Raw genomic sequence first — 16,548 nt, 5'->3', positions numbered from 1 at the left:
TAGACAGGGTCCAAGTGGCTAACCATGTGAGAAATTCAGTGACTGTAGGCTACTGTTAATTAACCTAGAATCTAGCAACATGGCATAGTGTCTGTGTGATAAGTTATATTATCTTCAGCAGCTCAATTAAATCAAGGAGTGAGACACAGAGCAGACAGAACTCGGCAAAATAAACAGACAACTTGAGTCAGCCTTCATAATTTGGTGCGACATCACGTAAATAAATGCAATAACTTGTTTAGCATAGTTAAGCAGTTTGCTGCTCAAAAACTTATTTGCGTGACATCTCATTTCGAATAGGTTAAGTTGTGGCAAATTAGGTCTGTGCCTTCAGTCTGATGTATTCTGCAGAAAAGAGGAAAAAATCCTCTGCCAGAGATGTGTCATTTGTAAATTGAAATTCTACATTTGTTTTCTATAGCAACAAACTGGAACATATGGATTCCATGTTTAAATGGTTCACTTTCCATACCATTGCTGTCATGTTAGCATTTCTTGATGTGTGCGTGAGATAACTTTAACCCTCTGTAATTGCTCTTAATTTTGACTGTTATTCTTCCATTACTTACTAGACTGTTCTGTCTAAGATACATGAGTGTACATCTGGGTTGCAGTCTTCTATATTTAGAGGAGATAAGGCTGTTGTCCTTGCCATATTTCAATGTGGATAATTGGTTTCTGTCTCTAAAATCATATTGAGTCTTTGGTTGCAGGAAGTGGTTTGCACCCACTTTGGTGTGGGTGTGTAGACTGGAAGTACTCAATTGTGCTTTAGTATCTTTCTAAAAAACAAGATCTTTATTACATATGCCTGTTTTGCTCATAGGGGCCTGAATTCATATGTGGTATGAAGCTTATACTTTTGGGCCCATTGCAGAGTTTTATTGCATATGAAGACTTTTTGATCACTGTCTAATTGGAAGGGAGTAACAATTTCAAGAAGTGGCTGTATTTTGCAATGTTTGCACCAAAAGTTGCCACATATTAGCTGTTACGTATAAATCCCTATGTGAATGTTATTTTTTCCCTCCCCGAGTGACTACACAGCAGCAAACCATGGAATAGGCACACAGACAGTTGCTGTGAAAGCTAATGAACTTGGGTGTCCTAGTGTGTACCTGCATCCTCTGCCCATATATCCACTCTAATTTACAATGATGGTCTGTTGTTTATGTAAATAAAACGTTTAAGCCAGAGGTGGTCACGAGCAGCAGGAAGATGTTCCTGTCTTCCCTGGAATCCAGCCCAAATGTCAGCCCAGTCCTCAGAAAGGAGCTCTGCTGGTAAAATTCACTCTTGTTGGACATAGTAAAGTGGAGAGCAAAGTCCTTTGCTGTTTTCTCCATCCCCCTACAGCAGACCATTAATTGAAGTGCTACAAAGAACACAAGTTTCCTTCCAAGACCAAAAATAAATTACTCTGAGAGACTGTCTCTTCAAAGTACCACCTGGTGATCCCTGCAATAATGATACAGTCACATGCATCAAGTATTTCTGTGATTTCTGTTCCATTCAGGTTAAGAAAGTATTAGGGTTTTGGAGTTATAATTTATTACACTGAAAATTTTCTTAGGTTTTGAAATAATGGAAATTGTCACGTTTCACTAATAGCCTTCTAAAAAGCAGATGATACTGAAAGCAATCTGGTAAATAACCGATTCATTCAGTTCATTGGCTTTGTTCATCTCTGCTCCAGATTTTATTCATACAAGTCCTCTCCACTTGTTGAAAACACTATTGCTTTGCAAGCATGGTGGTGTTAGGTGGCCCTTCAGTAGTAGCTTTTAAGATATACCAAGGTGTGTCATAGCAAGATGTGGTTCATCATCACTTTTTTTGTAAACCATCTACTAATTAGGTGATTTTTTTTTTTTTCCTTGTTTATATGAAGCACAGTTTCAGACTAGACTCTTCAGGCACATGCCTTGCTTCTGTCAAAATGCTGCCAATAATTTCAGTTGAAGAGGATGGAGCCATGCATGGGAAATGCTTCACAACAAAGCTGATGGATGGATCTGGCATAAGCTTTGTTTTGTACTTCTGTTCTTGGATCGAGAGCTAAGAAAATGTCTTTAATTTCTTGTTCAATGAATATAGTAGATGTAATATTCTTAAGCAGGCTTTTTGTTGTGAGGATGTGAATGACAGAGCTTTTTGCCCCAGGCGCAGTGTTTAAGCTGTCAATAAATAAAAAATCAGAGTAGGCATTTGGAATATCTTCTTGCGTAACTCAGGGAAGGAATTGCACCTGCCTTCATGCTTTGGTTCATGCTGGATCTTCTCTTTGTTTTCCACAAAAGTAACCTTGCTCTCTAATCTGAAAAAGAAAGATCGGAGAAAAACCTTAATTTAAAAATATTAAAAAGGCAGAAAGTTGTGAAAAATATGTTCCAGACAGAACTACGCGTGACATTGCTAGAAGTGTCCCTGCAGGACCAGCTTTTCTCTTGTCCCAGAAACTACTCAAATCCACTCCACAGAGATGGAAACCACTGGTATTTTGACAACTTTTTCTTATGGTTTGTCTGGGGCTTTTTAGCCTATAATGGAACTAACAGAATTGCTTATCTTGCCCAACGAGTTTCTAAACCAGTTTCAGTTGTGTAGTTGCATTTAAGAAGTCAGGAATTCAGCATCCCCTCTGTATCTAAGACGTTGATGATGATAGTGTGCGTCAGTGCTCAGTCCTGATGCAGTGAAATAACTTGATGGAGAGTTACAGAACAAACAAATCAAGTCATTGAGGTCACCCTTGCTTTGACACAGGCAGGTGGAAGGAGCCTTTTCTTCCACAGGTGAGTGCAAAATTAATATATGTTGGACCTTTACTCTAGGAAAGGGATACTGCTTTTTAGTGGTGTCATGGTAAATAGAAATTGGCATTATGTAGTGTTAAACTGAAAATTAAGCCTATGGCTAAGGTGCCACTCTGCTTTTCATTTGTTAGCCTAAACCTATAAAAATTGTTCCGATTCAAGTATAATGTCTGTTTCTCAGTGGGGAAATTTCATTGTAAGTGTTAGTGGAAGATGTCGTGTGTAGCTGGCAAATGGCAACACTGGTGAAAATAAATAGTATCTAGCTCTCATTTAGGGCTTTTCATCAGCAGATCTCAATTCATTTCCCAAGGAGGGAAGGATTATTAAAGACTATTTCAAGTACAGAATTGAGTAGCTTTCAGTGAATTTTTCGTTATGTTCTTTCTGTGTGGAAGAGGATTTTGGTTTGGTTGGTTGTTTAGTTTGGGTTTTTTGTTTCTGTTTTGGGGTTTTTTTGGGGGGTTTGTTTTGGTTTGGTTTTTGGTTTTTTTGTTTGTTTGTGGGTTTGGTTTTCTCTTTTTCCCCTCCCTACTGAGAAATCTGTGATCTGTGTCCTACCAGTGCAGTGTGTGTTCAGTATTGTGCGATTTGTTCACCAGCTTACGCACCTTTCCTGCCTTCTGGAAATCGTATGTTTGATAGTAGCAGAGCTTACGTGTTCTATTGTAGAGGGGTTTGAACCAACTTCTGTTTCCCCTGCAGATGAAAGTGGCATGCAGAAGGAGCAGTATATGCTGAGAGATTTGGTGTCAGGCAATCACTTCTCTAGGGGATTAAATGAAGCCTTCAAAAGGCATCCTTTTCCCTTTTACTTACAAGATTCATAACCCAAACTGCTGGCTCTGTTGATGGGACTATTTTTACAAGAAGCTTTAAAACATAGCTTCTTACATTTATTTACTTCGACTCTTCTCTTTAATTTGTATATGCAATAGTTTGACATCTCCAACAACTAGATGATCAGCTGGCAAGGAAGTGTTGTTCTGAAATGCAACCTAGGGAAAGCTATCAAACTGGATGGTAGTGTGAGCTATAGTCCATGTTTGTAGAGCAGAGGAGGAAAACCGTATTGCACAATGCCTGTCTGCTTTTTCAAATTCTGGTATTGTTTTAAAAATCTGTGCCCCACATGTCAGTCATCCCTTGTTAAAACAAGGCCTCTGACCAAGAGCCTTTATTGAATAAGAATTACAGTAATGTGATCCAAAAGCTCACAGACTGGGAACTCCTCAAAACCTGGCATGGGAGGAATTTTTTTTCATTCATTTATTGTAGAGTTAATATATGCGGCTTCTCAGGCACAAGGGGATGGGGGGGGGGGGGAATAGATTGTGAACATTATTATTAATCCAGATGCTTAGAAATGAGCAGTCATGTTTTCCCAAATTATGCAACGGATTCAAAAATAATGATGTATTTTAAAAATTATGCCTTTGGGGTTTGTGCCTTCCAGATAAAACGCTCAGCTCATTTTCATGTTTTCCTCAGCAATCCCAAGAATTATGAAACTACTATTTAAAAAGATACCAAGAATTTCTAAATACACTGTTTTCTTCTTGTTTCTGGAGTTTTCATTGAAACATATAGCATCACCAGAACTGGAGAATTTAGTAGCAATATTATTCATGTAAATTGTATTCCTTCTTTCCTGTGCCCTCCCTGTGCTCCTGCTAAAATGTTGGAATGCTTTGGCAATGTAGCACAGTGAGGGATGATAGTGTGAACAATAGTATCAGGTAAGTTTACTAAATGCCTCTACAAATAGGACTACAGGTTGTTCTGTACAAAGGCAGAGATGAATGTAACAGTTAAAAAATTGCATTGCCCATGCAAATTTCAAAACAAAACCAGATTTTTCTCTCAAAATTGTGCCAGCCTCTTCAGGAGAGGTAGGATTCCACTCTGAAATTTCTGTCCATTTCCTGTGCATGTGAAAACATTTCTGGTCATGGCAGTATCCCACCACGCTTCAGTCAAGAAATAATCCTGCATTTTTCATCATCCCAAATTGCTCGTGATGATACAGATGTCATCACGTCATGATGAACAGAAACCCAGACTCCTAGAAAGGATCAGTATAGTTAAGTGTGCTTTGCTCTGTCACTGGTATTTTCTGAGACTGTCGTGTTTGCCTCCTGGCTGGCAGCCAAAGATTAAAATCCTGATTGTTGGAAGGCATAGCTGTGCTGGCATGTCCCGACAATGGGGCATAAGCCCAAGGCAAAGACTTTGAATGTAAGACTGAAATTTCCCTCAATTTGGGCTCAGACAGTTCTGGTTTCCAAGTAGAATCCGTTATGGTTTGCAGGTGGGAGAGGTGATGTTATGCAGGAAGGAATTCAGGGGAGCTCTAGTATTTCAGCTACAGCTCACCTCTCACTAATGAGTTTATATCAGAAAATTAGAAAATCTGCATAAGTATTAATAAGAAAGAAGTAGGATTTTCTGTGTTCACTGTACAATTTAAGGTCTTGCTTCCAAATTATATGCTGTTCCTAGTTTCCAAACTTTGCGTTAATGTGATGTAGAAAAGCCTACATTCATCCTTGCATCTCTTATTTACTGTATTGCTTTGTCTTCTCTTTCCAGCACTTACAGAACCCTGCAAACTTCCATAATGCAGCAACAGAGCTCCTGGACTGGTGCGGAGACCCCAGAGCCTTCCAGAGACCATTTGAGCAGAGCCTGATGGGTTGTTTGACGGTACGTCCACTCCCTCTGTGGTGGTGGTTCCTATCCTCTGTTTTATACCGTATGCAGTCTGTCGTGGCCAAGGGAACTTGATTTTCAGAATCTGCATTTTGTGGGGGTTTTTGTAATTTTAAACACCTGAAGCCAGAACCTAACAACTGTTTATATGACTCCATTACTTAACAGGAAGCAAAATGCAGTAACAAGAAGTTAAATCATAAAAGGGAAAAACATTTATAGTTAGATTACTTGCAAGTGCACAGGCTAGGTTACTTGATATGCACATACAATATTTATTTTCATGGCTTGAAATTGCTAAGCGAGCTGTGTTCTTATGGAGTTAACGGATTTTTCAGGCATTTAATTTCCCTTGCTCATTTTTGGTGGGATTGGAGGGCTACTTGTCTTCTGTCCTAAGTATGCTGTACTTTCAGCTAAACAGTGTTTCTGACATGCCTGTTCAGCTTACTTTGTTACATATATTGACTGCAGGTCTAATCCTGACATACTAATTCCAACAGTTTTATTGACTTCAGTGCTTTTCTTTCCATTCACTCTTTATTAAGACGACTGCAGTTCCTAAAGCAACTTCACTATAATGCATTGAAAATATATTTTATTGTGTACACAAGAGCATTTTTTGTTTTGAAAGTCTTATTTCCCATGCACCCAGCAGCAGGATCCAGTCCAAAATTGTTATGTGGAGTCAAGACTTTAGAGGAATTAAATTCTGACCAGAGTAGGAGTGTTCAAAAGCTTCACTGCAATTTGCAGAACAAGTTGATATAAATAAATAGTCACAAAGGAGATAGAAATTTTAAAATTATTAATTAAGAGACCATCATTGTATTGGGGGGGGCGGGGGGGGGCAGAAGCGCATGGATTATTTTCATGCACCATGTAGCTGATGTATATAAAACAGACACTTAAGACTGAGATTTAGTTGCCAGAAATCCAAATGTTAAGGAATGGCTCCATCTTAATGTGCTCAAGTGTATAGCATCCCTCAGATTTCTATGTCAAAAAGTTAGATTAAATCCAGTGATCTGAGGAGGTGCATATCATTCTCCCAATCAGAAAAAAAATTAAAGAAAGTTAGAAATGTTAGTAGAGTCCAAAGGAAAGATACTTAATGTGATTCTGTTTGAAGTAAAAGTTATCTTCAATATATAACCTCAATCATGAAAAACTGTATGTAGGATCTGATGTGACCATAAATACATTTTATTTATACTTTTTAAAAACTTTGCTAGCATTTTCAGGTTAGTGTTTGGGAAAGGAGGCATTCAGCTTAAGTATACTTAGGCAGCTTGTGCACAGTATTTCTCTGCAGACCTCTGCTAGAACATGGTAAATCTGACCTGCAACTTCCTTGCTGTTTAAATCTTTTCTTTCTGCTTAAGCAGACCTGCAGCCCTGCCCAAGTGCAGGGTCAAAATAAGGTCTGACTGCTAGTGATTCACTGTCTTCATAGAGCATAGGGAAAGCGAGAAGGAAATGCTCCATGAAAAATAGTGAGGTAAAACACACAATACCTGGTTATCAGAGTTTCTTGAAATGAAAATAATATCTTTCTTCTGACAAGAAAGAAAAAAAATAAATCCTTATTATCTAAGTACTGTTAAGATTTGAACAGCATGTATTGCTTTGCTTCATACTCCTCCCTGAATTCTGAACTGGGTGGCATGAAATCCCCCTTTCCCAAGCTTGTTATGGGAAAGCACTGTCTGCAGTGTAGGACTGACTGACAGCAGCATCTTTATCACGTTGTGATCTCATTATATTCCTAACAAGGAAAAAACACAGGAACTTAACCAGTTGGCTTGTTTTGTGTTAGATAAATACACAGGATTTGCAGAATGCATATAAACTGCAATGAATATATGTTTCTTGTTCCTAATTTTAAAATCCCTCTAAGGAAAGGTATTCTTTAATTTCTCACTGTGTACATCCCTCTTCCTGCTTCCCATTAAACAGGCTTAACTACATGGTTATACCCCAAGAGGTATACGTCCTGTTTCTTCCTAATATGTAGCAGTACAGTGGGGGAGGTCTCTTTTTTTTTTCTTTAAAAATTCATTCTATCTGAGCTTGCTCATATGTAACTTCTTTCTAAATAATATTTTCTTCTTCACAATTTAGCAAAGGTCAATGTTGAGGCTTGTTGTCCTCTTACAGGAAAATGTGTTTATCTACCTTTATATAACAAACATGATAGAACTTCAGTCTGTTTCCAGGGAAATTGTTCAGAAAGTTGCAAATAAGTGAAAGGCAGCTGAAATACTGGAATATCATGAGTAAATTTAACATTACCTTGCTTAGCTGCATGTCCTGTACTATCAGGAGCCAATTTTTCTTAATGCTGACAAAGTTTATCAATGTTCTTCTTTGCGAGGATTATGCTAAAAGAAAAATGACAAATCAGTAAGAAAGTCTGTTCAACCACTAAAACAGGATTCTTGTTTTATTTTGCCAGTCTCTAAAAAGACCTTCAAAAACAAATTCCCTTAAAAATTCCTTATTTTTGGATATGCTTTTTAAAGCAAGTAGTGTCTACCATCATTACAACATTTGAGCTTTGTGGATTCCTAAAGGCAATTGCATTTAATCCAGAAATTCTACAAATACTAAAAGTGCTTGCTTGCTTATAAAACTCCTCCTCTGTAGTGTACAGAAGGATTTTTTTTTTTCTTTTATGATATTCTGTTCTGTTAGCTCTCTGACCAGGGAAAAAGTGGTATACTAAACTGTTTTGGAACCGTCAAGGGATATAAAATCATCATATCCTACTAGCAGATAACACAGTATATACTAATCCAAATTGAAATATATTAATATGTCACGACTGCAGAAGGGCATACTCTCTCAGGAATGAACAAACCATCCATTCATACGCTGCAAAGTTTAAATGCATCAGATGTAATCACAGAGCATCAAAATAGATCTGTTGTATTATAATAGCAAATTTAATGGTACCTCTGGTATAACAGATTCTTCGCATCATTTAAGTCTTACCTGTAATATTTTTGCAAAAATTAACCAATTCAATTTAATGCTATTAATAACAAGGAAAAAAATGCTCAAAATCTTGAAATTGTGCTTTAATTTTAAGAAGTGGTTCTTAGAAAGTAGTTCTCTTTGTCCTACACACCATCTTCATATCTGCACTCTCAGTAATATCTGGTTCACTTTATAACACCAGTATGTTTTTATTCCTGTTGCTAGTCTAACAGACCCTGAATGGATGCAGAAGAATGGTCTTAGAAATATTCTGTTTGGGCATCAGCAGAAAAGCTTACAGCTTCACTTATGGAATCACTGGTTTTGATAATAATATATAGAATAGGCTGATATGGAAGGTTTTCTGTGCTTAAATTGTAATGCCAGCACTTACGGAAATCTTGATGACTTCAAAATTTAATGAGTTAGCTAGACAGTGCATGTTGAACATCAACATTTTTCTAGTGTTCATTTTTCCTTGGTGATTTTTTTCTCTTTTACAATAATACATGTGCACAGTATACGTACTGGCTATTAGCAGTAGATAATCATTTTTACGTATCAGCAGTACTTGATATTACTGGAGTTAAATTTGCTACTATGGGCTCCAGTGACTTTGTATGCAGGATAATAGGAATGGTTTCCTTATCTCAAGGACAAAGTCGGGATTTGGTACAACAGCTGAAATTTCACCAGAGAGGTGTCTAATAAGGCCTGTAAACAGGCTTTGTTTAGCTAGTCAAATACTTTGCGTTTGTTGTATAGGATACTTTAAATGATTGCACTTTTAGAGGTGAACTAACTTCTGCTTGTGATAAAGAACTTAGGCTTTGACAGCATCAGCCTATGAATAAAACTGGAATAATTCTGTGCAGTGCAAACAGTCAAAGAGAAAAAGTTTAGGGTACACAGGTAAACCTATGGCTTGTGCTATAAAAATAAATTATTTTTTTCATTAATTAAGCCTCAAAAGCTGTTCCCCTTCTGGCAAAAATGTGTGTGACTGCACCTGCATCACCATTATGTTCAAACAGTTCTGGCAGACACTAATTCTAGAGCTTACCTTTTTGTGCTCACCCATTGTAGAAGATCACCAAAGTGAGTGGGTAATACAGATTTTTAAGAAAACACACTTCCACAGATAAATAAAAAGTCAAGGAGGGAGGGGTAAGCTTTGAATCTGTTTTCTTCCTTGCAAGCTACAGGCTACAGAAAGGTTCCCTTAAACAGCTTTGATGGAACTCATGCAAACAAATTATCATATTTCTTAGAAACAATAAACTCTCTTCTAACTTGCCAAGGAAAGCTAGGTCTTATTTTTCAACAGTAGTTATTTTCAAATCAAATAGAACTGTCTATAGGCCAGAAATTTGAATTATAATTGAAATCATTGATTTTATAAATTATTGAAATTGCAACAGATATGGTGTTCTTTGGTATGTAACATTACTTCTTGCATGGTGTTATGGGGAGCTGATTAAAATAACCTCCACTTTCCACAAACCAGACATAGCTGTGTTTTTATTATGATTGAAACAGTTTCTGATTCTAGTGTTCATAGTTTAGAAAGCACTTTGGGACGAGATTATATTATGGTAAGGCTAACATTCTTGATAAATTTAAGAATATAGCTCTCTAAAAATGAACTTTATATGGCATTACCTTACTGTCTTCTGAAAGAAACAGCTTCAGTTACTACACAGCAGTTAAAAAAACTAACCCTAGTTTGGTTGGACAAGGTTGTCTCACACTCTTCTGCCGTTTCTCGGATCCACTCTAGTCTCATCCCATAGGTCTGCTCTTGCCAAGCAGTTTAACATGTAAATGATCTTATTGAGGGCATTGGCTATCTGTGTCAGCGCTGCAGCAAAAATGGAAACGAGGGGACAGCTGAGAACAAAATGGACAGATTTACAGACTAGTCTTCAGCGAAGGACGATAAAGCCACTGCTTCGTTCTCTTACTGTGCTTCAGCGTTACAAGGCACCGAGTTCATAGTTCTTCAGGGCTCTTCAGCGTGCCTAAAAAGGAAATAAAAGGGCAAGAGAAGCACAGCTGTGTGCAGTTACTCTGTAACTGTACCTAGAGGCTTAGTCTAAGAAATTAAAATCCATCACCACAACAGTTTTGGACAGTAGGAGGAATTTAGGTAAGCAGGGTGTGCTTACCTCAGCTGGGTCTTGGCCAAAGCACTGAATGTAACAGAGCTTCTCTAGTGAAAATGGGGGTCTCTGACCACCGTGGTTAGGACCTGAGGGTCTCTTTCCATCCAAGAGATGGCACTTCCTACCTCAGTTTGTCCACAAAAAGCTATGCTGAAATTGTCATTAAAAATGCCTCCCCGCCCTCCCATTTTAACATTCTAGATTTCCTCTCCAAATGTTGAGTCTACCTCAGTCATCAGGTGTGGGAAACTCACCCATGTTTGTTTAAGAAATGTTTCTCTTTAAAGAAAAACAACACCCAAAGCTGTAGTCCTAGTTGTACTCCATCTGAAGATTATGGATTTCACTTAAATCTTTTGTGCTGCTTGTAGCTCTTACTAGATCTCTGTACTGCTGAAGAGAGTTGCTGGAATAACAAGAATCTGTGTTAAACTGATGGAAGTATCTGCTATAGGTTCATTTTTTACGGATGCTGATACGTGGTACAATAATCTTTTGAACTGCATTTCTCTTTGGAAAATCCTGGAATTGAGACTGTTGAGATTTTTTAGGTCATTTTAAGAAAAATAAAAATAGCTGCTCTCAGTTTAATGATACGGAAATCTATTTTAGCTGATCTTATATGTAATGAAAAATATGATTGATTTTAAAAAAAAAAGACAAGAATGGTGAACGGTATCTTTGAATAACATCAAGTTTCCACAACATGCCGCAGACAGCAAAAACAACAAAGTCAAGCTAATGCTAATGTGTTCACAAGGTATCTGCTACTACATTGACTTCACGCCAGGCAGGGTTCATTCTGTTTAATGCAGAAAAGCATGTAATCAAAATCAACATGTGACATTCAAAAATCAGATTTCAAATCAGGTTAGGATCTGAATGTGAGTAATTACAGATGGAAGAGTTGGTTCAGCATATCTATACCCAGAAAATGGCAGGATGCAGCTGCCCATTAGAGCCCTAGAAATGTTGCATTTAGTCTTTGTATCCAATACTTCCAGAGCAAAAAGTTCATGTGGAAGAAATTCTGCTTCCGTTGTCCTCTCCCTGCATTTGTTAAGCACACAGTTGTATGTGTTTGCTGTGCATCACAGCACTCCACGGCTGTGTACGTGCTGTACCGTCAGAGTACAGCCAGCAGGCACAGAACACTCTGCTTCAGAGCAGCTCATAATGCTACCAAATAGCTCTGTATTATTGGGTGTCATATGCCCTCATGGTGTCCTACAGCCCGTTTTTTAACTTAATTTCGTTAGTCAAGACATGGGTTATCTTACAACTTTAACATATTTGTTTGAGATCTGTTGCTGTCCAAATTAAAACGCTTTTAGAATTCTTGTATCACTTGCTTCATATGATGGCTCTATGTTTCATCCATATCATTGTTCAAAGTCTGCCAGGACTCAGGTGGCAACAGTATTGCAGTGACCTGGTGATCAGCTGGCTTAATTAAAGCAAAATCCCTGCATCTTTCCCTCTGGGAGAAAATTTCAGATGGAGAAGGTTAAGTATAGTGACCTTCTCTTTTATGTTTATGGTTGTTAGAGACATGCAGAGGAGAAGAGGAGGATGTAAAGGAGGAGATATCCTTATTCGGCATGGTTTACTTCGTTGTTGCAGGAAGTGTCAGGAAAAGTAGTAGATGGCAGGGATACTGGTTTATTTTATTTTGAAAATATGGTCCTTATCCACCTAATGGGGTGGGAAATATATTCTAAGAAAACCCTAGGTTGAATACAAGGGCTCTGTAGGCTCTTACATTTGCAGAACCTACTTAATGTCTGTTTTCAATCATCAAAGGCAAGAAACTAGTTAATGATATATAACTTTACTCACCTCCTTTGATTGTCTGTATTGTTGAGGCAGCCCTTCTGCAACTAGAGTGCAAGAGTCTCATCAGACCAGGACTTCAGATCACAAAGATTTCTTCCTCCCTCCCCCCTCCTCCTTTTTTTTTTTTTTCTGTTTGAGGCAGATCACTATTCATGTTGCAAAATTCCTCAATTTGCTTCCTGTTTATCTGATCTTTGTGTGTTACTGAGGGGGAAAAATTACCATCTACATTGCAGAATTCTAATTACAAAATTTCTGCTGTAGTCTTCAAACTGCATTCAGATAATTTCAAGTATGCACAAGTGGCTGAACACAGAGCTGTCTGAACCAGCAATCAGCTGGCATTTTTAGTTTTGAGCAGCCAGCAAATTGAATTGGTAAAATTCATTCTGATGCCAGCAGGGGGGGGTGCTCTTGACTGCTGCTAGTTAAGAGATTCATTGAAAGTGCAACATAATGGGAAGGGAGTTTTGTAATAAGCAGTCATATAGCTCTCTTGATTAACAGGCCTGTTAGGTTAAGAGGTACGTTGTTCCAGTACTTCGTGGTGTGATGACAAGAAGGGCAGGGAGTGGAGCTTGCCATGGTGTAGTTCCTTAGCCTTGCAAAAGGAGAAAGAAAGAAAGAAAGAAAAGTATTGCAGTTAAATTCAGCAAAGAGAAAAGAAATTGGTAGCCTAATTTCTCTGCTTTTCATGTTATTAAAACCTAACTCTCCTCATTTTCCCTTCACTATCAATGACTCTGAGAGTTCAGGCATCTGGAACTTTGCAAAGCTGTGTTACAGGCAGTGAACACAATGTCTCAGTTATAAATGCAATATTATTCAGATTACAGGTTTGGGGTGATCAGATTTTCTTATTGGTGGTTAATGTTACAATAATGTTTGTTTGCAAATAAGGTATATGTTCCTTTAAAGACATAGCTTGAAATAGTTGTCAACACCATATCTAAGTTAAAATAAAAGCTAGGTGTTGCAAGCATATGTAGGAAATAGGCTATCTTTTATAAGGTCTAACTGTCTAAACTGTTACTGTAAAACAACATAGAGAAATATTAAGTGTTGAACTTCGGGCTGGCCAAGCACCTCCCTCAACCGTGATAAAGGATGATCTTCTCAATTTATGATTGTGATACCACTGGCAACTATGTCTGTTATTTTTTTTAATGCACTACTTTTCAACTGAATTTTATGGCATGTATGCTTAGGTCAACCAAGATACATGCTTACAGCTTTGCAGAATGAAGTCATGGTTGAACACATGGTGCCGCCTCCGTGTTGTCTGAATTTTTGCCCATGTGCTCAACTTGAATTAGAAGTTAGAGAAAGCCTGAGTATGTTTGCAAGTGGTATCATATCACTTAGCCGTAAGATTGAATGGATAATTGAAACTGTGTTGACTCGATCCCATCTGATCAGCACTGTTACCTGAGTAAGATCAAAATCAGAGGAGGTTTCAAACTTGGGAGAGTTCCTGGGACAGGGTTCAGACTGAGCTGGGTGGCTCCAGTCAGCAGCAGGTGTCTGGAATCGCTGAGATTTGGCTTGGAATGGACCTAAGGGAGCATGGTGTCTACTCTTCTTCCCTAAGCTGGGATGTTGTATAGATACTTTCTGGTCTACTGTAAATCCCCTTACCCTCCAAACTCCAGGGACTGATAGGTAGCCTGTTCCAGTGCTTGATGATATTTAATACCTAGAACATTTTCTCAGTATTTATCCTTAGTCACTTGTACACTGAGCAGACGAATTCTGCTATGTGTTCCTAATTTTCTATTTGGGCATTTGACTTTTCCATCTATAGTATTTCATATGTGGTTTTGGCCTGGTTTTTGGAACATTTTTCCGGTTTATAAAGATTATTTTAAACTCTTACCCTGTAAGTGTTTGCAGACTCTTCTGCCTGTTATAATCTAAAAGTTTTGCAGTTTACTCTGTTTCATTGTCCAAGTCACGACTGAATACATAGAAATTACCTGTATCCAGGACAAGTTATGATTTGACAGAGGACTATTAATTAATAATCTGAGTAAAATTTATACTGCTGTCATCTGGGCTGTGTTCCTCTGTTATAACAGTGTCATATAGGGCAATGTCAAAAGGCATATTAGAGTTAAGATATGTTACATCCACTATCTTCCTTACGCTTACAAGGCCAGCTAACTCGTCAAAGAAGAAAACTGCACTGTGCTGACAGATTCATGATGATGTTCTCTATTACTCAATGTTTGTTTAGTAATTTGTTTTGTTGTCTGTCTGGGTACCTGTAATTTCTGAGATTCACCTTTTTACCATCTTAAAACCAGAGATTTTATGTGCCTCCAAGGTCTCTGTCTTGAATGAATTGCTGAAGATAATAATTAGCAGTTACAAGGTTTGCCCGGGCTAGTTCCTTTGAGGCATTCTAAGGTAAATTTCAGCAGGGTCTGCTGACTGGAATATATTAAACTTACCAAATGTCTTGTAGTTAGTTCTTTGTGTTTTCTGGATCATATTCCTATGACGCATTTGTCATCTTGTTTCTGAGAAATCTCAGTGTTTATTTAAAAGGCCAGGAGGTCCCTAGCATACAGGTTCACCGGAGGAAAGCCTTCCAAGTACCAAGTGAGCAATGCCTGACTTAGTTGTAGGCAACCTGAAACAGGGTCTTTGGAGGATATGTAATCTGTTCTGTTCAACTTTCTTTTTGAAATAAAAGTAAGTCTTTAGCTGTCACAATTGAAAGAAAAACTTTAAACTTTAAATACAGTTAATGCAAAACTTCATAAGCCTATGAAGAAACTGGGAAATACAAAGTGAACCACCCTATTTATGTTGACCAAGAGGATTGCTGAGGAGTGGTGTACAAAAGCTGAGGGTCAGGGGAGAAGGGCCCAAAGAAAGACCTCTTGAGCATGGTTAGACCAGTTTGTTTTACAGAGCCTCTTTCTGCATTTAGCAGAGTGTGTAGAAGAAAAATTTAGGAGGAAAATTACTCTTGGCAAAATGAAAATTTTATTAAAATGTCTGTTTTCTATTAAGTAGCTGAGAGTTTTGTTGTTCTTTTGAGAGGAGGAAGGGTTTTTGTGCAGTTTGTCAGTGGAAGCACTTTCTTTCAAATTTAGATTTTTTTTTTTTTTTCCTTTTTAGCTAAAATGAATTTGCAATCTGGTTTCCCTCACATTTTTCATGAGAAACCTGAGCAATAAGTAATAGTTTGGCCGGCTGACTTCTCTAGACTCACAAGTTCAGATTCCAGCTTCTTGTGCTTAGTCTTGCGCTTCCAGTGCTTGCTAAGGTATAGCTTCACCCACTTTGAGGTAGGCTTTAGCAGGCTGATGCCATGGCCATTGGGGTGCAGTCAGTGTCGGGGCTGCATGCCCTGGCATCTGGAAGCTCTGCTTTTGGCCACGGTGAGGTACAGAGCAGTGCTTTCTCTGGTGGAGGAAATTAAGAAAAGGGAAGTTATGTCAAGTAAGAGTGTAACAGGTTACGCTGCAGCCTGTTGTTAGGACTCCAACTTGGACTTTGCAATCTATTCGGTGAAGACACTGCAATCATAGATTGGCTTTCATGGGCTCAGGGTTTTACGATTCTCTGTATTTCCTGAGTTACCTTGTAGAATTTTTTCCATAATTAGCAAGATGTCAGTTGAGAATAGTGATTTGGTCTCTGGCCAGCAGGGTCTCAGTATTCGTAGCTTCACGTTTTAAAATGAACCAAGCATATAAGCAGACAATGTGTTTCTTAAGTTACCATGTGCTCACTGATGAGCAGGTGTATCTGCCTTCGTTCCTGTCCAGTTTCAAAATAAGTAGTTCAATGATAATGTGCTTTTTCAAAACAGAAAATGGGAAGGCCCTTTCTTCTTTGTTTCGCAGACCTGAGTAGCACCCTGAAATGCGTTCCTCTGTGATGGTACAGTAGATGATACCTGAAGTAGTTTAAATAATGTTTACACATTAATGAGACATTGCCCTCAGGAGCCTTTAATAAGATGGGTTTTTCAGAGGAGCTTTCTGTCTACTTCCTACTGATCACTTCCCTAATGTCTACCT

At 38.2% G+C, this 16,548-nt stretch overlaps 1 protein-coding gene across 10 annotated transcripts in view; it reads left to right on the top strand.

Annotated features, from left to right (window-relative positions):
* Window positions 1-16,548, top strand: part of ZMIZ1 (zinc finger MIZ-type containing 1) — a 365,884-nt gene that overhangs the window by 214,859 nt on the left and 134,477 nt on the right. For all 10 annotated transcript variants that reach the window (XM_072869884.1, XM_072869891.1, XM_072869885.1 and 7 more), the window contains one exon: window positions 5,409-5,522. In XM_072869884.1, coding sequence (XP_072725985.1) covers window positions 5,409-5,522 — 114 coding nt within the window. The remainder of the gene's footprint in view (window positions 1-5,408; window positions 5,523-16,548) is intronic.

Source organism: Ciconia boyciana, chromosome 8 (assembly GCF_034638445.1).
Source record: "Ciconia boyciana chromosome 8, ASM3463844v1, whole genome shotgun sequence".
In the NCBI taxonomy this organism is placed as follows: Eukaryota; Metazoa; Chordata; class Aves; order Ciconiiformes; family Ciconiidae; genus Ciconia; species Ciconia boyciana.
This window is presented reverse-complemented; position numbering and strand designations above follow the sequence as displayed.